Raw genomic sequence first — 24,673 nt, 5'->3', positions numbered from 1 at the left:
CTAACTAACCTTAACCACGCCCCACGTCAAGCTGGGCAGCTCCTTTACTAAGGTAACTAATGTAACCCTAACCTTACTGTAACTACTAACTAACCTTAACCACGCCCCACGTCAAGCTGGGCAGATCCTTTACTAAGGTAACTAATGTAACCCTAACCTTACTGTAACTACTAACTAACCTTAACCACGCCCCACGTCAAGCTGGGCAGATCCTTTACTAAGGTAACTAACGTAACCCTAACCTTACTGTAACTACTAACTAACCTTAACCACGCCCCACGTCAAGCTGGGCAGATCCTTTACTAAGGCAACTAACGTAACCCTAACATTACTACTATAACTACTAACTAACTAACCTTAACCATGCCCCACGTCAAGCTGGGCAGCTCCTTTACTAAGGCAACTAACGTAACCCTAACATTACTACTATAACTACTAACTAACTACCCTTAACCACGCCCCACGTCAAGCTGGGCAGCTCCTTTACTAAGATATCTAACGTAACCCTAACCTTACTGTAACTACTAACCTTAACCATGTCCCACGTCAAGCTGGGCAGCTCCTTTACTAAGGCAACTAATGTAACCCTAACCTTACTGTAACTACTAACTAACCTTAACCACGCCCCACGTCAAGCTGGGCAGATCCTTTACTAAGGTAACTAATGTAACCCTAACCTTACTGTAACTACTAACCTTAACCATACCCCACATCAAGCTGGGCAGCTCCTTTACTAAGATATCTAACGTAACCCTAACCTTACTGTAACTACTAACCTTAACCATGCCCCACATCAAGCTGGGCAGCTCCTTTACTAAGGTAACTAATGTAACCCTAACCTTACTGTAACTACTAACCTTAACCATGCCCCACATCAAGCTGGGCAGCTCCTTTACTAAGGCAACTAATGTAACCCTAACCTTACTGTAACTACTAACCTTAACCATGTCCCACGTCAAGCTGGGCAGATCCTTTACTAAGGTAACTAACGTAACCCTAACCTTACTGTAACTACTAACTAACCTTAACCACGCCCCACGTCAAGCTGGGCAGCTCCTTTACTAAGGTAACTAATGTAACCCTAACCTTACTGTAACTACTAACTAACCTTAACCACGCCCCACGTCAAGCTGGGCAGCTCCTTTACTAAGGTAACTAATGTAACCCTAACCTTACTGTAACTACTAACTAACCTTAACCACGCCCCACGTCAAGCTGGGCAGATCCTTTACTAAGGTAACTAACGTAACCCTAACCTTACTGTAACTACTAACTAACCTTAACCATGCCCCATGTCAAGCTGGGCAGATCCTTTACTAAGGTAACTAATGTAACCCTAACCTTACTGTAACTACTAACTAACCTTAACCACGCCCCACGTCAAGCTGGGCAGATCCTTTACTAAGGTAACTAATGTAACCCTAACCTTACTGTAACTACTAACTAACCTTAACCATGTCCCACGTCAAGCTGGGCAGCTCCTTTACTAAGGCAACTAACGTAACCCTAACATTACTACTATAACTACTAACTAACTAACCTTAACCACGCCCCACGTCAAGCTGGGCAGCTCCTTTACTAAGATATCTAACGTAACCCTAACCTTACTGTAACTACTAACCTTAACCATGCCCCACGTCAAGCTGGGCAGCTCCTTTACTAAGGTAACTAATGTAACCCTAACCTTACTGTAACTACTAACTAACCTTAACCACGCCCCACGTCAAGCTGGGCAGATCCTTTACTAAGGTAACTAACGTAACCCTAACCTTACTGTAACTACTAACTAACCTTAACCACGCCCCACGTCAAGCTGGGCAGATCCTTTACTAAGGCAACTAACGTAACCCTAACATTACTACTATAACTACTAACTAACTAACCTTAACCATGCCCCACGTCAAGCTGGGCAGCTCCTTTACTAAGGCAACTAACGTAACCCTAACATTACTACTATAACTACTAACTAACTAACCTTAACCACGCCCCACGTCAAGCTGGGCAGCTCCTTTACTAAGATATCTAACGTAACCCTAACCTTACTGTAACTACTAACCTTAACCATGTCCCACGTCAAGCTGGGCAGCTCCTTTACTAAGGCAACTAATGTAACCCTAACCTTACTGTAACTACTAACTAACCTTAACCACGCCCCACGTCAAGCTGGGCAGATCCTTTACTAAGGTAACTAATGTAACCCTAACCTTACTGTAACTACTAACCTTAACCATGCCCCACATCAAGCTGGGCAGCTCCTTTACTAAGATATCTAACGTAACCCTAACCTTACTGTAACTACTAACCTTAACCATGCCCCACATCAAGCTGGGCAGCTCCTTTACTAAGGTAACTAATGTAACCCTAACCTTACTGTAACTACTAACCTTAACCATGCCCCACATCAAGCTGGGCAGCTCCTTTACTAAGGCAACTAATGTAACCCTAACCTTACTGTAACTACTAACCTTAACCATGTCCCACGTCAAGCTGGGCAGATCCTTTACTAAGGTAACTAACGTAACCCTAACCTTACTGTAACTACTAACTAACCTTAACCACGCCCCACGTCAAGCTGGGCAGATCCTTTACTAAGGTAACTAACGTAACCCTAACCTTACTGTAACTACTAACTAACCTTAACCATGCCCCATGTCAAGCTGGGCAGATCCTTTACTAAGGTAACTAATGTAACCCTAACCTTACTGTAACTACTAACTAACCTTAACCATGTCCCACGTCAAGCTGGGCAGCTCCTTTACTAAGGCAACTAACGTAACCCTAACATTACTACTATAACTACTAACTAACTAACCTTAACCATGCCCCACGTCAAGCTGGGCAGCTCCTTTACTAAGATATCTAACGTAACCCTAACCTTACTGTAACTACTAACCTTAACCATGCCCCACATCAAGCTGGGCAGCTCCTTTACTAAGGCAACTAATGTAACCCTAACCTTACTGTAACTACTAACCTTAACCATGTCCCACGTCAAGCTGGGCAGCTCCTTTACTAAGGCAACTAATGTAACCCTAACCTTACTGTAACTACTAACCTTAACCATGCCCCACATCAAGCTGGGCAGCTCCTTTACTAAGATATCTAACGTAACCCTAACCTTACTGTAACTACTAACCTTAACCATGCCCCACATCAAGCTGGGCAGCTCCTTTACTAAGGCAACTAATGTAACCCTAACCTTACTGTAACTACTAACTAACCTTAACCATGTCCCACATCAAGCTGGGCAGCTCCTTTACTAAGGCAACTAATGTAACCCTAACCTTACTGTAACTACTAACCTTAACCATGTCCCACGTCAAGCTGGGCAGCTCCTTTACTAAGGTAACTAACGTAACCCTAACATTACTACTATAACTATAACTACTAACTAACCTTAACCATGCCCCACGTCAAGCTGGGCAGATCCTTTACTAAGGTAACTAATGTAACCCTAACCTTACTGTAACTACTAACTAACCTTAACCACGCCCCACGTCAAGCTGGGCAGCTCCTTTACTAAGGTAAGGCTGGATTTCCACTGCTGAGGGCAAGATTTAATCAAAGGTGCTTTGTTGACAAGCGCATTGCATTTGAGCAACCAATAAATATTTGTTTTAATGTTAAATAGAGCCCCACGGTGGAGGTGTCATAAAACCCATAAAACCTAGCAGTCAAACAGGGAAATGGTTCCAATAATTTTTCCACCATTCATTTTTCCCATAGGGAAACATCTTACATCAAGTTGTAAAATCCTTGACTTACCTTTTAATTGTTTAATGAATGTCTCTGATTGGTGAAAGACTTCACTCACCTTGTGTGCGGTCTGAATCAGTCCCTGATTAGGAGAGAAGAAAAAACAGAAGTGTTTCTTAAGGACCATAGTTGAATAGCCCGTCCTGATGAAACACCTCCTCTTGGTGTTTGTTGGTTCAGATACATCCTCTACATGTTGACCTTTATTCACAGTACATTTGAATGGACGTGGCATGCTGACCTTTATTCATAGTGCATTTGAATGGACGCATGCTGACTTTTATTCACAGTACATTTGAATGGGCGCATGCTGACCTTTATTCATAGTGGATTTGAATGGGGCATGCTGACCTTTATTCACAGTACATTTGAATGGGGCATGCTGACCTTTATTCACAGTACATTTGAATGGGGCATGCTGACTTTTATTCACAGTACATTTGAATGGACGCATGCTGACTTTTATTCACAGTACATTTGAATGGGCGCATGCTGACCTTTATTCACAGTGGATTTGAATGGGGCATGCTGACCTTTATTCACAGTACATTTGAATGGGGCATGCTGACCTTTATTCACAGTACATTTGAATGGGGCATGCTGACCTTTATTCACAGTACATTTGAATGGGGCATGCTGACCTTTATTCACAGTACATTTGAATGGGGCATGCTGACCTTTATTCACAGTACATTTGAATGGGGCATGCTGACCTTTATTCACAGTACATTTGAATGGGGCATGCGTAGGGAATCTAAGATCCTTGTCCTTTTTGTCCTTTTCTTCTCACTATATCCTCCTACAGTTGAACTAAAGCTAAACACACCAAACTCTGCATACATGTTGAGGTGGTGCTCTATTGTTGTACTACCATACATTCATCTTCTATTTATATAGGTCATCCAATGGGAATAAATATACCAAGATAGAGCTCTCTCTTTCCCTCCCTCTCCTCAAAGTATTTGTTACTGTGCTAAACTCAGCATTACATGTCTGTCTGTCTGTCTGTCTGTGTGTTTTAACAGGTCCAGGAATACCAGACGCGTTTCGAGAGCATCCCTGATATGCTGGAGCTGGATCACCTGACTGTGTCCGGTGACGTCACGTTCGGAAAACAAGTTTCTCTTAAGGTGAGTTTACAGGCCCCTGAGTTTTTCCTGGCTAGGTCACAAGGTCAGGGAAATCTCTTGGTCCTATATTATCTCAGAGCAATAGCTGTGATGGGCCAAGATGGAATGAAGGAACTTTACAATAATGATAGTTGTGATGGGCCAAAATGGAATGAAGGTACTTTACAATAATGATAGTTGTGATGGGCCAAGATGGAATGAAGGAACTTTACAATAATGATAGTTGTGATGGGCCAAGATGGAATGAAGGAACTTTACAATAATGATAGTTGTGATGGGCCAAGATGGAATGAAGGAACTTTACAATAATGATAGTTGTGATGGGCCAAGATGGAATGAAGGAACTTTACAATAATGATAGTTGTGATGGGCCAAGATGGAATGAAGGAACTTTACAATAATGATAGTTGTGATGGGCCAAGATGGAATGAAGGAACTTTACAATAATGATAGTTGTGATGGGCCAAGATGGAATGAAGGAACTTTACAATAATGATAGTTGTGATGGGCCAAGATGGAATGAAGGAACTTTACAATAATGATAGTTGTGATGGGCCAAGATGGAATGAAGGAACTTTACAATAATGATAGTTGTGATGGGCCAAGATGGAATGAAGGAACTTTACAATAATGATAGTTGTGATGGGCCAAGATGGAATGAAGGAACTTTACAATAATGATAGTTGTGATGGGCCAAGATGGAATGAAGGAACTTTACAATAATGATAGTTGTGATGGGCCAAGATGGAATGAAGGAACTTTACAATAATGATAGTGGTGATGGGCCAAGATGGAATTAAGGATGTTTATAATAACAATTTATGGCCAAATGCCTTTTGAAATTTGTCTCAAAGCAAAAATGTAAGGGTCATAAATTATAGTAAAAAGCAAATAAACTAAACCTGAACTTGCCTTTTTAACTCTTTACGTCCCTCCTCTCTATCTCCTTTTCTCCCTGTAGGGAACGGTAATCATCATAGCCAATCACGGAGATCGTATCGACATCCCGGCAGGAACGATACTGGAGAACAAGATTGTGTCGGGCAACCTTCGCATCCTGGACCACTGAAGCCTTTAACTACTCCTCCAGCACCACATACACATCCACCACCATCATGTGACGAAGCCAGACACATCCACCACCATCATGTGACCAATCCAGACACATCCACCATGTGACCAAGCCAGACACATCCACCCAAATCATGTGACCAAGCCAGGCACATCCACCACCATCATGTGACGAAGCCAGACACATCCACCACCATCATGTGACCAATCCAGACACATCCACCATGTGACCAAGCCAGACACATCCACCCAAATCATGTGACCAAGCCAGGCACATCCACCACCATCATGTGACCAGAAACATGCACCCCAATCATGTGACCAATCCAGACTTGATCCAGACTCCTTGAAATAAACTCCTTAGAGAAGGGTGCCATTCCCAACAGATAGGGATGTGATGTGATATCCATGCAATACTTTACCTGTAGTATTTCAGCTCCCTACCCATCAGATTCCCTTACTGGATGAGAATGATGATACAAGTCATATGGATGTGATGTCAATGGGAGATTCAATATCCACTGTACATGTTAGTACAGTCTTAGGCTGGGATTCAATCCGATCGCGGATTTGGACAATGCACCATTTAAAGGTAACTCCTGATTGAGCTGACATATACAGTGTTTACCGTGAATTTGGTGTCCATGAACGTGGGAACATTGCCTTTAAAACATGCATTACAGACAAAGCGGGATCGGATTGCATCCCGGCCCTAATTGACAATTCAATATTATATAATGTCCACAACAATATGGAAGGAATACCAGTCGACAATATTATTGTTACTTTTATCAGAAAATATTTTGAAGGAGTTTGTCAGTCTTTTTTTTTTTACATCAAAATTATTTCACTGTAATCTTATTCCACCTGTACCTTACTGTCTCTCCATCCCTCTCTCCATCCCTCTCTCCATCCCTCTCTCCATCCCCCTCTCCATATCCCTCTCCATATCCCTCTCTATCCCTCTCTCTATCCCTCTCTCTATCCCTCTCTCCATCCCTCTCCATCCCTCTCCATATCCCTCTCTCCATCCCTCTCTTCAATAGCTCTCTGTCCAGAAAGAGAGAGAACGGTTGCATTTTCTGCTCAAGTGTTGTTCTACACACAGAGACCTACTGTAGGAGAGTCGATGACACACAGAGACCTACTGTAGGAGAGTCGATGACACACAGAGACCTACTGTAGGAGAGTTGATGACACACAGAGACCTACTGTAGGAGAGTCGATGACACACAGAGGTCTACTGTAGGAGAGTTGATGACACACAGAGACCTACTGTAGGAGAGTTGATGACACACAGAGACCTACTGTAGGAGAGTTGATGACACACAGAGACCTACTGTAGGAGAGTCGATGACACACAGAGACCTACTGTAGGAGAGTCGATGACACACAGAGACCTACTGTAGGAGAGTCGATGACACACAGAGACCTACTGTAGGAGAGTCGATGACACACAGAGACCTACTGTAGGAGAGTCGATGACACACAGAGACCTACTGTAGGAGAGTCGATGACACACAGAGACCTAGGGCTCGATTCAATCCGTATCACAGAAGCTCAGCATTATAGCGCAATTTAAATTATGAAACGTTTATCGTGAATGCGGTCTACGCTAACGTTGCCTTTACATTTCTATTGCGCTATAGCGCAGATCTTCAGCACTACGGCTTGAATGAAGTCCCTACTATCAGACGGTTGAATGAGTGGCCTACTGTCTGCAGAACGGGAGTCTGAAAGCAATACGAGTGTTGTCCTGAGACTGAAAGCAATACGAGTGTTGTCCTGAGTCTGAAAGCAATACGAGTGTTGTCCTGAGTCAGAAAGCAATACGAGTGTTGTCCTGAGTCAGAAAGCAATACGAGTGTTGTCCTGAGTCTGAAAGCAATACGAGTGTTGTCCTGAGTCAGAAAGCAATACGAGTGTTGTCCTGAGTCTGAAAGCAATACGAGTGTTGTCCTGAGTCAGAAAGCAATACGAGTGTTGTCCTGAGTCAGAAAGCAATACGAGTGTTGTCCTGAGTCTGAAAGCAATACGAGTGTTGTCCTGAGTCAGAAAGCAATACGAGTGTTGTCCTGAGACTGAAAGCAATACGAGTGTTGTCCTGAGTCTGAAAGCAATACGAGTGTTGTCCTAAGACTGAAAGCAATACGAGTGTTGTCCTGAGTCTGAAAGCAATACGAGTGTTGTCCTGAGTCTGAAAGCAATACGAGTGTTGTCCTGAGACTGAAAGCAATACGAGTGTTGTCCTGAGTCTGAAAGCAATACGAGTGTTGTCCTGAGTCTGAAGGGGGTCCCAGCTGCAGCTGATGCTACCCTCGAGCTGAATAAAGTGCAATATGAAATTAGCTCAAGCCTCTTGTCTGTGTTTAACTGTTTTACAGGACTACTATGGGAATTTAGACTTTTAAAGGTAATTTACACTTGAGCCAACATCCGTAGTGTTTGCGATCTCTGTGAATGTCAGGGAAATTGCCTTTAAAAGGCATATTTTCAGTGTGCTTGTCGACAACACACCTTTCATTGAACCCCGAGTTTCACTCTTATTACAATAAAGTACAGCATACAGCATCTGTACTGTTCTTTCATTCTCAAACTCTTTACTTCACATGAGTGGTTTTCTGGGACAGCTGCTGGTCTTTCCTGGAGGTTACGTAGGCCCTATTTGACATTTTTTCAAAAGTGTTTGAAACCGCCCAGTTTTTGTTTGCTACGTTACTTGCCGGTTTGTACTCAACAACACAATTATCCTATCCAGTGCAAACCGTTCAACAGTCTTCGAGATGTTTTTTGTTTTATTTAACCTTTATTTAACTAGGCAAGTCAGTTAAGAACATATTCTTATTTACAATGACGGTCTACCCCGGCCAAACCCGGATGACTCTGGGCCAATTGTGCGACTCCCAATCACGGATTCGAACCAGGGACTGTAGTGACGCCTCTTGCACTGAGATGCAGTACCTTAGATAGCTGCACACAATTGAGTCCTGCTGAACACGGTCCATGTCCACAGTGCACATTCTGCAGAAAACTATTTCCACTCTGACGACTCAAGGTCTTTGAGAATCTCCGCAGGCTGAAGGAAATTATACTGCTGTCACAAGGTAACGCAGAGCTAGTGATCCGGTAAACCTACACTGTTAATGGCCTGAGCAGTGGCAGGAGCAGGGGAGTGTGTGTGCAGAGTCCTGGGAACTCACATAAAGATAAGCACTGGTCAGTGGAAATAAGGCCTGCCCAAGCAGTTGGTCAGCGAAAACACAAACAGTATTTAGTGCTTTAACCAGTGGTGGAAAAAGTACCCAATAGTCATACTTGAGTAAAAGTAAAGATCATTAATAGGAAATGACTCAAATAAAAGTGATCCAGTAAAATAGTACTTGAGTAAAAGTCTAAAAGTATTTGGTTTTAAATATACTTAAGTATCAAAAGTAAAAGTATAAATCATTTCAAATTACTTATTTAAAGCAAACCAGACGGCACCATTTTTATTTGTATTTATTTATGGATAGCCAGGGGCACACACCAACAGTCAGACATAATTTACAAACAAAGCATTTGTGTTTATTGAGTCCACCAGATCAGAGGCAGTAGGGATGACCAGGGATGTTCTGTTGATAAGTGTGTGAATTGGATCATGTTCCTGTCCTGCTAAGCATTCTAAATGTAACTTGTACTTTTGGGTGTCAGTGGAGTAAACAGTACGTTAACTTATTTAGGAATGTAGTGAAGTAAAAGTAAAAGTTGTCCAAAAAATAAATAATAAAATAAAGTATAGATAAAAAACTACTACTTAAGAAGTACTTTAAACTATTTTTACACCACTGGCTTTAAGTCTACTTTGGATGGTGAGTGTGTGAGTGGAGTTAAGGTGTGTGTGACTTCACATGTCATTTCAGAATATACAGATACTGTGACACACAACAAACACACACTCTCTCCTGCTCCTTTTAAGGACACACAGTTTATCTACAAGATGACAATAGTATTATCAACTCACTCCTTAATATAACTAGTAACATTCACTCATGTGGCCATGCCCCCTTTTTCTCTTGCCACAATGAACACATAATCCCCCGAAAACACTATGTTTTCCTAAATTGCCTTCTGTATAATACGTTCCGTAAAACTGTAGTCCAGATGCTGCTGCTCTGGTGCTTGGCTTTGCTGACTGCAGTATGTGGACAGCTTTCACTGCTGCTGATATCTTCACTACTCCCTCCTTACAGCAGAGCATCAGCTTTTCCTGGAGGTCAGAGGTCATCACCGTCTTAAAATCACAACCTTGGTTAAGGATGATGGCAGGCATCTCTTCAGAAACAGGGGGGGCACTGTGGTCTTTGAACCTTTGGAGGAAGTGGATGTTGTCCTCTGTGTGTGAGAACTGCTCCAGCTCAGCATCTCTCCTCCTCAGCTCAGCCACCTCCTGCTCCAGTCGCTCCAGGAGGCCTTCAGCCTGACTCACTTCAGCCTTCTCCTGGTCTCTGATCAGCTCCTTCACCTCAGAGCACCTTGTCTCCATGGTGCGGATCAGCTCAGTAAAGATCCTCTCGCTGTCGTCCACGGCTGCCTGTGCAGAGAGCTTCAGAGAGTCCACAGCCTGTCTCAGCTTCTGCATCTCCTTCTCTCTCACCTGGATTTTCCGCTGGGATTTCTGTTGCTTCTCCCCCACCTGCTTCTGTTTCTCAGTCCTCTCTGCTGCAGCTGAGACTGTATCATGGCCTTTATGTTCATCCATGGTACACAGATAACAGATGCACTGCTGATCGGTACGACAGTAAACCTCCAGCAGTTTGTCATGATGAGAGCAGATCTTCTCCTGTAGTTGTGTGGAGGCTTTGACCAGCATGTGCTTCTTTAAGGCAGGGAAATTATAGTGAGGCTGGAGGTGAGTCTCACAGTAAGAGGCCAGACACGCCAGACAGGACATGAGGGCTTTGTGTTTTCTCCCAGTGCAGAAATCACACTCCACATCTCCAGGTCCAGCATAACAGTGAGCAGGTGGAGCAGCATGAAGAGCAGTATGTTTCAGGTTCTCCACCACTTTAGCCAGCAACGTGTTTCTGTTCAGAACAGGCCTTTGGACAAAGGTCTGTCGGCACTCTGGGCAGCTGTAAACACCTTTCAGGTCGTCCTGATCCCAGCAGCCCTCAATACAGCCCATACAGTAGCTGTGTCCACAGGAAGTAGTCACCGGATCCTTCAGTAGATCCAGGCAGATTGAACAGCTAAATGAATCCCGATCTTCAAAAAATGCCTCTGCCATTTTGACACTCACTAACAAACAGCGTAGAGGAGTATCAGAGATAACTTTCGATTTCCTTGTTTGTGCAGAGGAGGAGTGGCCTCCACAAGGGTAATAAGAAACTTCCTGGTTCTGTGTGCAGTGTGCAAATCCTTGCCTGCAGAGGACACATTGAGATATCCTGCATCCCTGTTTCTCAGTCCTTTCTGCTCTGGCTGAGACTGGTTCATCATGGTCTTTACGTTCATCTATCAGACAGATATAACAGATACCCTGCTGATCATCTATCAGACAGATATAACAGATACCCTGCTGATCACCTATCAGACAGATATAACAGATACCCTGCTGATCATCTATCAGACAGATATAACAGATACCCTGCTGATCATCTATCAGACAGATATAACAGATACCCTGCTGATCATCTATCAGACAGATATAACAGATACCCTGCTGATCATCTATCAGACAGATATAACAGATACCCTGCTGATCAGACAGATATAACAGATACCCTGCTGATCATCTATCAGACAGATATAACAGATACCCTGCTGATCAGACAGATATGACAGATACCCTGCTGATCAGACAGATATGACAGATACCCTGCTGATCAGACAGATATAACAGATACCCTGCTGATCAGACAGATATAACAGATACCCTGCTGATCAGACAGATATAACAGATACCCTGCTGATCAGACAGATATAACAGATACCCTGCTGATCACCTATCAGACAGATATAACAGATACCCTGCTGATCATCTATCAGACAGATATAACAGATACCCTGCTGATCAGACAGATATAACAGATACCCTGCTGATCAGACAGATATAACAGATACCCTGCTGATCAGACAGATATAACAGATACCCTGCTGATCAGACAGATATAACAGATACCCTGCTGATCACCTATCAGACAGATATAACAGATACCCTGCTGATCATCTATCAGACAGGTCCCATTCCTCTCCAGAGAGACAATCAAAGCAGAGGTCCCATTCCTCTCCAGTGAGACTGAATCAAAGCAGAGGTCCCATTCCTCTCCAGAGAGACTGAATCAAATCAGAGGTCCCATTCCTCTCCAGAGAGACTGAATCAAAGCAGAGGTCCCATTCCTCTCCAGAGAGACTGAATCAAAGCAGAGGTCCCATTCCTCTCCAGAGAGACTGAATCAAAGCAGAGGTCCCATTCCTCTCCAGAGAGACTGAATCAAAGCAGAGGTCCCATTCCTCTCCAGTCAGACTGAATCAAATCAGAGGTCCCATTCCTCTCCAGTGAGACTGAATCAAAGCAGAGGTCCCATTCCTCTCCAGAGAGACAATCAAAGCAGAGGTCCCATTCCTCTCCAGAGAGACTGAATCAAAGCAGAGGTCCCATTCCTCTCCAGAGAGACTGAATCAAAGCAGAGGTCCCATTCCTCTCCAGAGAGACTGAATCAAATCAGAGGTCCCATTCCTCTCCAGAGAGACTGAATCAAAGCAGAGGTCCCATTCCTCTCCAGAGAGACTGAATCAAAGCAGAGGTCCCATTCCTCTCCAGAGAGACTGAATCAAATCAAAGGTCCCATTCCTCTCCAGAGAGACTGAATCAAAGCAGAGGTCCCATTCCTCTCCAGAGAGACTGAACAGCTGGGACTCTATATGTGTTCTCCTGATCGCTGACAGATTCCAGAGAGACACTACTGTCCTGTTGTGTCCTACATACAATCACTTTTAAAGAGAGAAAATTACAGCCCCATATCCCACTTAGACATCCCACACAAATACAGTGCACTATGTTTCAGCAGAACCCTATGGGGCTTGGTCCAAAGTAGTGCACTATGTTTCAGCAGAACCCTATGGGCCTTGGTCAAAAGTAGTGCACTACATTTCAGCAGAACCCTATGGGCCTTGGTCCAAAGTAGTGCACTACATAGGGAATAGGGTGCCACTTGGGACACATCCGGAGATTGTGACTGCCGAGGGGAAAAACTGCACGGATGTGCAAAAACATTACAGTAACAATAAATGAATTTGACACATTTAATAACTCTGCAACAGCACCTTCTCTCTGGTCTGCAGGTCTGATAGGAGTGTTTAAACTATAACACAAACCACTAAACCAACAGGGATATGATATATGCATCAGCAGCACATTAGTGAAGCTTGACGTCTGTATTTTACACATCACTACACACTACAGCGATTGGATAAAGGTGTGTTATATTCTAGGCCTGGTATAGTAATAATAGAACACGTCCATTGTTCTTATACAGTAGCATGTTAGATTCACCGTGGAGAAAATCAAGACATGCATGAACACGGAGAGGAAGCGTTTTTTGGTCTCAGCCCCTGCACTCAGATCAAAGTGAAGAAGAAGCTCTGATCTGGACTAATTCAAAAGCATCTCTCCTGTTCCATCAGAATAAACCACTAACAACCCTCCTCTCTCACACAGACACACATTCATTACAGAGAACCCTCTTCAAAACAGTTCCACAAAGCCTGACACATCACAACACACTGACACAACTCTGACATCACAACACACTGGCACACACACAACTCTGACATCACAAGACACTGGCACACACAACTCTGACATCACAAGACACTGACACACACATACAACTCTGACGTCACAAGACACTGACACACACACAACTCTGACATCACAACACACTGGCACACACACAACTCTGACGTCACAAGACACTGACACACACACAACTCTGACATCACAACACACTGGCACACACACAACTCTGACATCACAACACACTGGCACACACACAACTCTGACATCACAAGACACTGACACACACACAACTCTGACATCACAAGACACTGACACACACACAACTCTGACATCACAAGACACTGACACACACAACTCTGACATCACAAGACACTGACACATCACACCTGACATCCACTCTGACAGGACGGAGGCTTTAGTAGTATCTTTATTGAATCTCTGTAGCAGCTCATCTTTATTGAATCTCTGTAGCAGCTCATCTTTATTGAATCTCTGTAGCAGCTCATCTTTATTGAATCTCTGTAGCAGCTCATCTTTATTGAATCTCTGTAGCAGCTCATCTTTATTGAATCTCTGTAGCAGCTCATCTTTATTGAATCTCTGTAGCAGCTCATCTTTATTGAATCTCTGTAGCAGCTGATCTTTATTGAATCTCTGTAGCAGCTCATCTTTATTGAATCTCTGTAGCAGCTCATCTTTATTGAATCTCTGTAGCAGCTCATCTTTATTGAATCTCTGTAGCAGCTCATCTTTATTGAATCTCTGTAGCAGCTGATCTTTATTGAATCTCTGTAGCAGCTCATCTTTATTGAATCTCTGTAGCAGCTTATCTTTATTAACTCTTGGGAGCAGCTCATCTTTATTGACTCTCTGTAGCAGCTCATCTTTATTGAATCTCTGTAGCAGCTCATCTTTATTGAATCTCTGTAGCAGCTCATCTTTATTAACTCTTGGGAGCAGCTTATCTTTATTGACTCTCTGGAGCAGCTCTGACAGGACGGAGGGAAGAAAGAGGTAGAAATGAAGGGAGTAAAAGATGTAGATGTCAGAACTCATCCAGGGGGAAGATGTCCTGGTTTTCTTCTCACAGAGAAGTTGAATTAACTTGTTAATCTCAGAAACCCGGAACTACAACAATTGAGAATAATTGCGTCACACGTTACTTGAGTCTGTCCACAAGAGATTATGAATATGTTAATGCTGAGAGAGACAAAGAGAGAGAAAGGCTCTAGTATCATGTGACTATGAAATAACACAGATCATTTCAACCACAAGAGGACAGAGTTGAGCTAACGCTATTCACAATACAATGGCAACATTTGAGTAACAATACAAATGAAAATACAATGAAAATATAAAATGTGTCATGTTTTAAACTTTATTGTTTAAAGTCGGTACAAAAACTGTTAAATCAGAAAACATTCTCAGCTTTTGCCTTAAAGCATCAGAAATCCTCCAGACAGAAGAGATACTCTAGCTCTGGTCCAGGGTGCTACTGCTCAGCCTTCCTTCACTAACGCCCAGGACCAGAGCTAGAGAGAGGGGTAGAGAAACAGAGACACCATGCAGACAGTATACAGAGACAGACATTGGCTGAGTCCAAAATGGCACCCTATTCCCTATATAGTACAGCTGGGTGATATGGAGATAAATTGCCTGAATTGATGCGATACCGATAAATAGAACAATCTGTTTATAACATTAATCTGCACCACAGTTTGTATTATTCTCCTTTAAACTACTACTACTGATCGGTACTGCAGGTGTCGATAATGATCGGTTTAATACGATAAGTGATCGGTACTGCAGGTGTCGATAATGATCGGTTTAATACGATAAGTGATCGGTACTGCCGGTGTGGATAATGATCGGTTTAATACGATAAGTGATCGGTACTGCCGGTGTGGATAATGATGGGTTTAATACGATAAGTGATCGGTACTGCCGGTGTGGATAATGATGGGTTTAATACGATAAGTGATGGGTACTGCCGGTGTGGATAATGATGGGTTTAATACGATAAGTGATGGGTACTGCCGGTGTGGATAATGATGGGTTTAATACGATAAGTGATGGGTACTGCCGGTGTGGATAATGATCGGTTTAATACGATAAGTGATGGGTACTGCCGGTGTGGATAATGATCGGTTAACGTCCTGGCTATACTATACAGTGCACTACTATTGACCCGAGCCCTATGAAGGGAACAGAGTACCATTAGGGACGACCAGAGAGTAAAGCCCTTACTTGCACACGTTCCCCAATAAAGAGGAACACAGTGCCTTTGACAAGTCCATAGAACAGCTGACAGACAAGATGTTAAGGGTATTATACACCCTACGCAACAACCTACACAACATGGTGATGCGGCGTAATTATGAAATTGCAGGACTGAACACGTTTGTATATTTTTACTACACAATAACCCTAACAGCCATTTGGCTTGGCTTGTGTTGCGTACTTACGTAGAGTATAAACATGAGGCTGTGGACAGTGGGCTGTAGAAGACAAGACAGACACCTTTAACTACTGATGAGGTATCCTCTGAAGTCTGTTGCATGGAGAGTGTCTGTTTGGATGTGTATGGGCCAGACAGGCGTGTGTGTGTATCTATGGGCCAGACAGGTGTGTGTGTGTATATCTATGGGCCAGACAGGTGTGTGTGTGTGTGTGTGTGTGCTATATCTATGGGCCAGACAGGTGTGTGTGTGTATATCTATGGGCCAGACAGGTGTGTGTGTGTGTGTGTGTGTGTGTGTGTGTGTGTGTGTGTGTGTGTGTATCTATGGGCCAGACAGGTGTGTGTGTGTGTGTGTGTGTGTGTGTGTGTGTGTGTGTGTGTGTATCTATGGGCCAGACAGGTGTGTGTGTGTGTGTGTGTGGTGTGTGTGTGGTGTATCTATGGGCCAGACAGGTGTGTGTGTGTGTGTGTGTGTGTGTGTGTGTGTGTGTGTGTGTGTGTGTGTGTGTGTGTATCTATGGGCCAGACAGGTGTGTGTGTGTATATCTATGGGCCAGACAGGTGTGTGTGTGTGTGTGTGTGTGTGTGTGTGTATCTATGGACCAGACAGGTGTGTGTGTGTTCTCCCTGAGGTGAGTATCAGTCAGATTCAGAGAGAGTGGAGATACCATCTGTACACAATACAACACATACTGACACACACTATGTTCTTCTACCCACGTGGGGACCTAAAATTCATTTCCATTCAAAATCCTATTTTCCCTAAACTTAACAGCTGAGCTTAAAATTGCCTTTGTATTCATGAGGATGTGGTAAATGTCCCCATGAGGGAGAATTTCCCTTGTTTTACTAGCCTTGTGGGGACTGTCGGGATTTTAGGTCCCAAAAAGGATATAAGAACCAACCCACAAAATACTGTACACAAAATACACACTCAGAGTAAAAACATGATCAAATACCATCCATAGACAATTTATACTAAGTAATGCCCCTCCCCCCACTGAATTCTGAAGGTTGAAGTTCAGGACTACTTTTTACACTGAGGTATTTTGTCCCTATAAATACTGTTCCATTCAGAATTATCGTGACGACTAGATACTTAAGAAGAGAATGACATTCAACATGACCGGTCTGTCTTTACACAGGCAACAGTGTGTGTGTGTGTGTGTTCAACACTCATTCATAACTACAGACAGCAATCACATAGCTGTCAATCTATCTAACCAATCAAGGGACTACAAATCCCAAGTTGCTCGAAAAGTAGGAAGTCTGCGTCCAAATCTATTGCTTCAAATGTGAAAGGTCATGGCAATGCCTTGTGGGAAAAAATTAACAGTTATAACACGGTGTAGGGTGGAGTTGCCCCTAGATGCTGATCTTGAGTCAGTTTCACATTTTCCCCACTAATGGTTCAGGTTAGAATTGGGGGAGGGGAAGCGGATCCTAGATCTGTACTTCGGGGAAACTTCACCCCTTACACACAGCCAGAACTCCCCATCAGACAGACAACACAGAGGTTTCAATATGACAGGACGTTGTCATGGATACTCAATAGATACATGATGTGGGGGGAGGGACACACACACACACCGCTATACACAAAACTGAACCCCCAAAACACACCTTGGTCGTACTCATTACTGCATACCGTAGCAAAACGTTTCGCAACGGAAAACAAACGTTTCTCATTAGACCAATTGAGGTAGGTTCCTTCCTGTTTGCTTCTAGTGAATACGACCCTTGACCTTGAAATCTGCTATTATTATAGTCTAATAGCACAATAAAAATGTTAAAAGAGTATTGAAGTGAAGCATATTGACCAAGAAGAGTAAAGGAGAATAACTAATGTAGCTTGTCTTCATTTTGGAGTTGAGTTATTATGAAGTCTGGGCAGAAATAAAGGACTTTAAGTCTTAAACATGGATACGGATGGATATTGCAACAATAAAGGAGAATAAACCCATATGTGGTCATATGTTAGTACAATAGATAAATACAGTTTACAGTTCTTTCAGAAACTCAATTATATCCCCCAGTAGTGTTTTGGTTTCTTTTTCTGTTTCACATGAAAATATAGAAATCTTTGTTTTCATTCCCAATAAAAATCAAAAATAGAAAAGGTCACTTAAAAACAGAGAGACAAACAGAAACAGAGAGAATAGTCCAGAAAATCCCCCCGCCCCAAAATCCCAGGGAGTTGGAAGTTATATGCTTTTTGTTAGAAGCGTCGTTCCTTTGCGACCAAAAAGAAAGTAGTTCCGACCAAGGACAAATAGTCCCCCTAGTCGAGTGGGCCCTGGAAGATGAGTCTAACGTATCCCTGCTCGCCGCTCAGTTGCTGGGCGCAGAAGGGACAGGCGGCGTGGAAGGTGTGTGTTCCGTGCGGCAGCGGGATCTGACTCCAGAACACAGCCGTCTTCTCAGAACACACGTGACCACACGGTGAGAAGGCGTGGGTGGGCGGAGCCGTGTCCAGATAGAAGCTTGCCTCGCAGCCCAACCAGAGGGGAACGTACGGCCCACTGGCTCGACACATAGGACACTCCCTGCTCCGGCCCTGCTCCCTCTCCTCCTGGTCCCGGTCCAGCCTGTCTCTGTCCCGGTGGCTCCCCCAGTTGTGGTAACCATGGACGTGGCCACACTGGAGATAGACCCACGGCTGCTTCTCATCTGGGGTGTCCTACAGTAGATGAGATACATTGTAAGTAATCCCATAAGGGGAGAATGGAATAGTCACCAGCAACACATACAGCAACAACAGAAACACTTGGATACATCAGAAAACAAACAGAACAGAAACCCCCTGCTGCCTTCTCTACAACTGGTCTTTCCCTACTAGCTCTGACTTTACTCATTAAGGACAAATGTACTGACTATGACTGAGATGTGGTTGTCCCACCTAGCCACTAACTGTAGTCTCTCTGGATAAGAGAGTCTGCTAAATGACTCACTACTGTAGTCTCTCTGGATAATAGAGTCTGCTAAATGACTCACTACTGTAGTCTCTCTGGATAAGAGAGTCTGCTAAATGACTCACTACTGTAGTATCTCTGGATAAGAGAGTCTGCTAAATGACTCACTACTGTAGTATCTCTGGATAAGAGAGTCTGCTAAATGACTCACTACTGTAGTATCTCTGGATAACAGAGTCTGCTAAATGACTCACTACTGTAGTCTCTCTGGATAAGAGAGTCTGCTAAATGACTCACTACTGTAGTATCTCTGGATAACAGAGTCTGCTAAATGACTCACTACTGTAGTGACTCTGGATAAGAGAGTCTGCTAAATGACTCACTACTGTAGTGACTCTGGATAAGAGAGTCTGCTAAATGACTCACTACTGTAGTGACTCTGGATAAGAGAGTCTGCTAAATGACTCACTACTGTAGTATCTCTGGATAAGAGAGTCTGCTAAATGACTAAAATGTCTGGCTCAGTTGATAGAGCATGGAGCCATCAACACCAGGGTCGTGAGTTTGATTCCCGCTGGGGCAACCAAAAGGAAAATGTATGTAATAACTGCTGTAAGTGCAAAACATTTATTTGGGGGGGATATATTGTCTTTTGTGTTGTCATTGTATCAGGGAGGGAACTTGCCTTGCGTCTCATGGAGGGGAAGGCCAGGGTGTTGAAGCCGACGGGACACTGGGGCCTGGCTGCGTTGATTTCCTGACGTAGCGCCTCCAGGTGTTTGACGGTGGGGGTGCGGCTCAGGCCCTCGGCCGTGCGCCACAGGAGCGTGGCACCACACAGGTCTATCAGAGAGCCATCCACCAGCTCCTGGCTCTCTGCCTCCACCTGAGGGGAGAGGGGACAATCTTCAAAACACAGGTCTATCAGAGAGCCATCCACCAGCTCCTGGCTCTCTGCCTCCACCTGAGTGGAGAGGGGACAATCTTCAAAACACAGGTCTATCAGAGAGCCATCCACCAGCTCCTGGCTCTCTGCCTCCACCTGAGGGGAGAGGGGACAATCTTCAAAACACAGGTCTATCAGAGAGCCATCCACCAGCTCCTGGCTCTCTGCCTCCACCTGAGGGGAGAGGGGACAATCTTCAAAACACAGGTCTATCAGAGAGCCATCCACCAGCTCCTGGCTCTCTGCCTCCACCTGAGGGGAGAGGGGACAATCTTCAAAACACAGGTCTATCAGAGAGCCATCCACCAGCTCCTGGCTCTCTGCCTCCATCTGAGTGGAGAGGGGACAATCTTCAAAACACAGGTCTATCAGAGAGCCATCCACCAGCTCCTGGCTCTCTGCCTCCACCTGAGGGGAGAGGGGACAATCTTCAAAACACAGGTCTATCAGAGAGCCATCCACCAGCTCCTGGCTCTCTGCCTCCACCTGAGTGGAGAGGGGACAACCTTCAAAACACGCGTCAATATACGCAACAATATGCATCATTTCATCATCAGAACAGAACATTGGTTAAAATATCACACATTAAACCTACTTTTAAAACGTCCAGATGATTACACTTTAATAAAATGTAAACTGAGATTCAGCGATATGACGTCACCACGAGCAGCACAGCAGATGTTGAGATGAGCACGATGCATGACTTCACTCTCTCAGTCCCACCGAGTATCTGTGCATGACTTCACTCTCTCAGTCCCACCGAGTATCTGTGCATGACTTCACTCTCTCAGTCCCACCGAGTATCTGTGCATGACTTCACTCTCTCAGTCCCACCGAGTATCTGTGCATGACTTCACTCTCTCAGTCCCACCGAGTATCTGTGCATGACTTCCCTCTCTCAGTCCCACCGAGTATCTGTGCATGACTTCCCTCTCTCAGTCCCACCGAGTATCTGTGCATGACTTCCCTCTCTCAGTCCCACCGAGTATCTGTGCATGACTTCCCTCTCAGTCCCACCGAGTATCTGTGCATGACTTCCCTCTCAGTCCCACCGAGTATCTGTGCATGACTTCCCTCTCTCAGTCCCACCGAGTATCTGTGCATGACTTCCCTCTCAGTCCCACCGAGTATCTGTGCATGACTTCCCTCTCTCAGTCACACCGAGTATCTGTGCATGACTTCCCTCTCAGTCCCACCGAGTATCTGTGCATGACTTCCCTCTCTCAGTCCCACCGAGTATCTGTGCATGACTTCCCTCTCTCAGTCCCACCGAGTATCTGTGCATGACTTCCCTCTCAGTCCCACCGAGTATCTGTGCATGACTTCACTCTCTCAGTCACACCGAGTATCTGTGCATGACTTCACTCTCTCAGTCACACCGAGTATCTGTGCATGTACACAGGTGCACTTCACGCTGCTACAAGGACTGAGCTACTGGACCAAAACAACAGAGAAGTTTAGCCACGCGCTTCAACGCTCTTAGTTGTTGAGGAAATGGACCGGACAATATTGCTGTTTACTTTGTGCATCTCAAAGTCTACTTTTAAGAAGCACAGTGTTGAAGGGGTGTAGTGTCTAGTATAGCCCTGTAGGTGGCAGGCTAGCCCATCTGTTCTCCATGTCTCTGTAGGGAGGTTGGAGAGCTGGTACACATTACTGACAAACACACACGACACCCAACTGACATCCTGTCTCAAACACGACACCCAACTGACATCCTGTCTCAAACACGACACGACACCCAACTGACATCCTGTCTCAAACACGACACGACACCCAACTGACATCCTGTCTCAAACACGACACGACACCCAACTGACATCCTGTCTCAAACACGACACCCAACTGACATCCTGTCTCAAACACGACACGACACCCAACTGACATCCTGTCTCAAACACGACACGAGACCCAACTGACATCCTGTCTCAAACACGACACCCAACTGACATCCTGTCTCAAACACGACACGACACCCAACTGACATCCTGTCTCAAACACGACACGACACCCAACTGACATCCTGTCTCAAACACGACACCCAACTGACATCCTGTCTCAAACACGACACCCAACTGACATCCTGTCTCAAACACGACACGACACCCAACTGACATCCTGTCTCAAACACGACACGACATCCAACTGACATCCTGTCTCAAACACGACACCCAACTGACATCCTGTCTCAAACACGACACCCAACTGACATCCTGTCTCAAACGACACGACACCCAACTGACATCCTGTCTCAAACACGACACGACATCCAACTGACATCCTGTCTCAAACACGACACCCAACTGACATCCTGTCTCAAACACGACACGACACCCAACTGACATCCTGTCTCAAACACGACACCCAACTGACATCCTGTCTCAAACACGACACGACATCCAACTGACATCCTGTCTCAAACACGACACGACATCCAACTGACATCCTGTCTCAAACACGACACGAGACCCAACTGACATCCTGTCTCACACACACACACACACACACACACACACACACACACACACACACACACACACACACTATAAATCAAGGCTTTTATCAACACATACTGTAAGGACTCCAGGCCCTGGGGAGTGTGTGAGTGTGAGTTCTCCTATGGGTCTATCCTTAATTACAATCACTTCAACCCTGAACACAAACTGGGGAAGGACAAACAGGCCTACTGGCACTGGGTTCTGGTGGGGTGTGTGTGAACATGTCTGCATGTGCATATCTACGTGTTTGTATGGATGGTTTGTGCATGTGTGTGTGTAGGGGAGGGTGTGTCTGTGTGAGGGGGAGGGTGTGTGTGTAGGGGGTGGGGGGTAGGGTGAGTGTGTGTGTGTGTAGGGGGGTAGGGTAGGGTGTGTGTGTGTGGTGGGGTAGGGTGTGTGCAGGGTAGGGTGTGTGTGTGTGTGTGGTGGGGTAGGGTGTGTGTGTGTGTGTGTGTGGTGTGGTGGGGTAGGGTGTGTGTGTGTGTGTGTGTGTGGTGGGGTAGGGTGTGTGTGTGTGTGTGTGTGTGTGGTGGGGTAGGGTGTGTGTGTGTGTGTGTGGTGGGGTAGGGTGTGTGTGTGTGTGTGTGGTGGGGTAGGGTGTGTGTGTGTGTGTGTGGGGGGTAGGGTGTGTGTGTGTGTGTGGGGGGTAGGGTAGGGTGTGTGTGTGTGTGTGTGTGTGTGTGTGTGTGTGTGTGTGTGTGTATGGGGTAGGGTGTGTGTGTGTGGTGGGGTAGGGTAGGGTGTGTGTGTGTGTGTGTGTGGTGGGGTAGGGTGTGTGTGTGTGTGTGTGTGTGGGGGGTAGGGTGTGTGTGTGTGTGTGTGGGGGTAGGGTGTGTGTGTGTGGTGTGTGTGGTGGGGTAGGGTGTGTGTGTGTGTGTGGTGTGTGTGTGGCTGTGTGGTGGGGTAGGGTGTGTGTGTGTGTGTGGTGGGGTAGGGTAGGGTGTGTGTGTGGGGGGGGGGTAGGGTGTGTGTGTGTGTGTGTGTGGTGTGTGTGTGTGTGTGTGTGGTGGGGTAGGGTGTGTGTGTGTGTGTGTGTGTGGTGGGGTAGGGTAGGGTGTGTGTGTGTGTGTGTGTGGTGGGGTAGGGTGTGTGTGTGTGTGTGTGTGTGTGGGGGGTAGGGTGTGTGTGTGTGTGTGTGGTGGGGTAGGGTGTGTGTGTGTGTGTCTGTGTGGTGGGGTAGGGTGTGTGTGTGTGTGTGTGGGTGTGTGTGTGTGTGTGTGTGTGTGGGTCTGTGTGGTGGGGTAGGGTGTGTGTGTGTGTGTGGTGGGGTAGGGTAGGGTGTGTGTGTGTGGGGGGGGTAGGGTGTGTGTGTGTGTGTGGTGTGGTGGGGTAGGATAGGGTGTGTGTGTGTGTGGGGGGGGGGGGTAGGGTGTGTGTGAAGGGCATACTGTAGGACACTATGCTGCTGTGTTGACTGCTTCTGTTTCCCCCAGTCACCTGCCTGGTGGAGAGTCCTCTACTGACCGACACACACACTGTCATATATCACTATCTAAATGTACAGCTACAGGCTGGGTATACTGCCATAGGCTACAGCCTCAAATCAACTACAGGCTGGGTATACTGCCATAGGCTACAGCCACAAATCAACTACAGGCTGGATATACTGCCATAGGCTACAGGCTCACATCAACTACAGGCTGGGTATACTGCCATAGGCTACAGGCTCACATACACTACAGGCTGGGTATACTGCCATAGGCTACAGCCTCAAATCAACTACAGGCTGGGTATACTGCCATAGGCTACAGGCTCACATCAACTACAGGCTGGGTATACTGCCATAGGCTACAGGCTGGGTATACTGCCATAGGCTACAGGCTCACATTAACTACAGGCTGGGTATACTGCCATAAGCTACAGGCTCACATCAACTACAGGCTGGGTATACTGCCATAGGCTACAGCCTCAAATCAACAACAGGCTGGGTATACTGCCCGAGGCTACAGCCTCAAATCAACTACAGGCTGGGTATACTGCCATAGGCTACAGCCTCAAATCAACTACAGGCTGTGTATACTGCCATAGGCTACAGCCTCAAATCAACTACAGGCTGGGTATACTGCCATAAGCTACAGGCTCACATCAACTACAGGCTGGGTATACTGCCATAGGCTAC

The 24,673-nt window shown here is 45.3% G+C and overlaps 3 protein-coding genes across 4 annotated transcripts in view; 1 reads left to right on the top strand and 2 right to left on the bottom strand.

Annotated features, from left to right (window-relative positions):
• Positions 1–8,305, top strand: part of LOC106595143 (UTP--glucose-1-phosphate uridylyltransferase) — a 28,674-nt gene extending 20,369 nt beyond the window's left edge. The window contains exons 7-8 of the mRNA XM_082978739.1: positions 4,782–4,886; positions 5,848–8,305. Of these exons, the coding sequence (XP_082834865.1) occupies positions 4,782–4,886; positions 5,848–5,955 (213 nt within the window). The 3' untranslated portion in view covers positions 5,956–8,305. The remainder of the gene's footprint in view (positions 1–4,781; positions 4,887–5,847) is intronic.
• A 1,134-nt stretch (positions 8,306–9,439) lies between these two features.
• On the bottom strand, positions 9,440–11,300 carry LOC106569852 (E3 ubiquitin/ISG15 ligase TRIM25-like). Its single transcript, XM_014141535.3, has one exon. It carries the CDS (start codon positions 11,221–11,223, stop codon positions 9,970–9,972), a length of 1,254 nt encoding a protein of 417 aa, XP_013997010.1. The 5' UTR covers positions 11,224–11,300; the 3' UTR covers positions 9,440–9,969.
• A 5,421-nt stretch (positions 11,301–16,721) lies between these two features.
• The window catches only part of LOC106569858 (E3 ubiquitin-protein ligase pellino homolog 1), a 71,105-nt gene continuing 63,153 nt past the window's right edge, over positions 16,722–24,673 (bottom strand). For both annotated transcript variants that reach the window (XM_082978738.1, XM_082978737.1), the window contains 2 exons: positions 19,796–19,996; positions 16,722–18,878 (listed from right to left, as the gene is read on the bottom strand). In XM_082978738.1, coding sequence (XP_082834864.1) covers positions 18,480–18,878; positions 19,796–19,996 — 600 coding nt within the window. In that variant the 3' untranslated portion in view covers positions 16,722–18,479. The remainder of the gene's footprint in view (positions 18,879–19,795; positions 19,997–24,673) is intronic.

The sequence above is a fragment of the Salmo salar genome, chromosome 01, assembly GCF_965601325.2.
Source record: "Salmo salar chromosome 01, fSalSal1, whole genome shotgun sequence".
Taxonomy (NCBI): domain Eukaryota; kingdom Metazoa; phylum Chordata; class Actinopteri; order Salmoniformes; family Salmonidae; genus Salmo; species Salmo salar.
The sequence above is the reverse complement of the archived record's forward strand: the minus strand, read 5'-3'. Positions and strand labels throughout refer to the sequence as shown.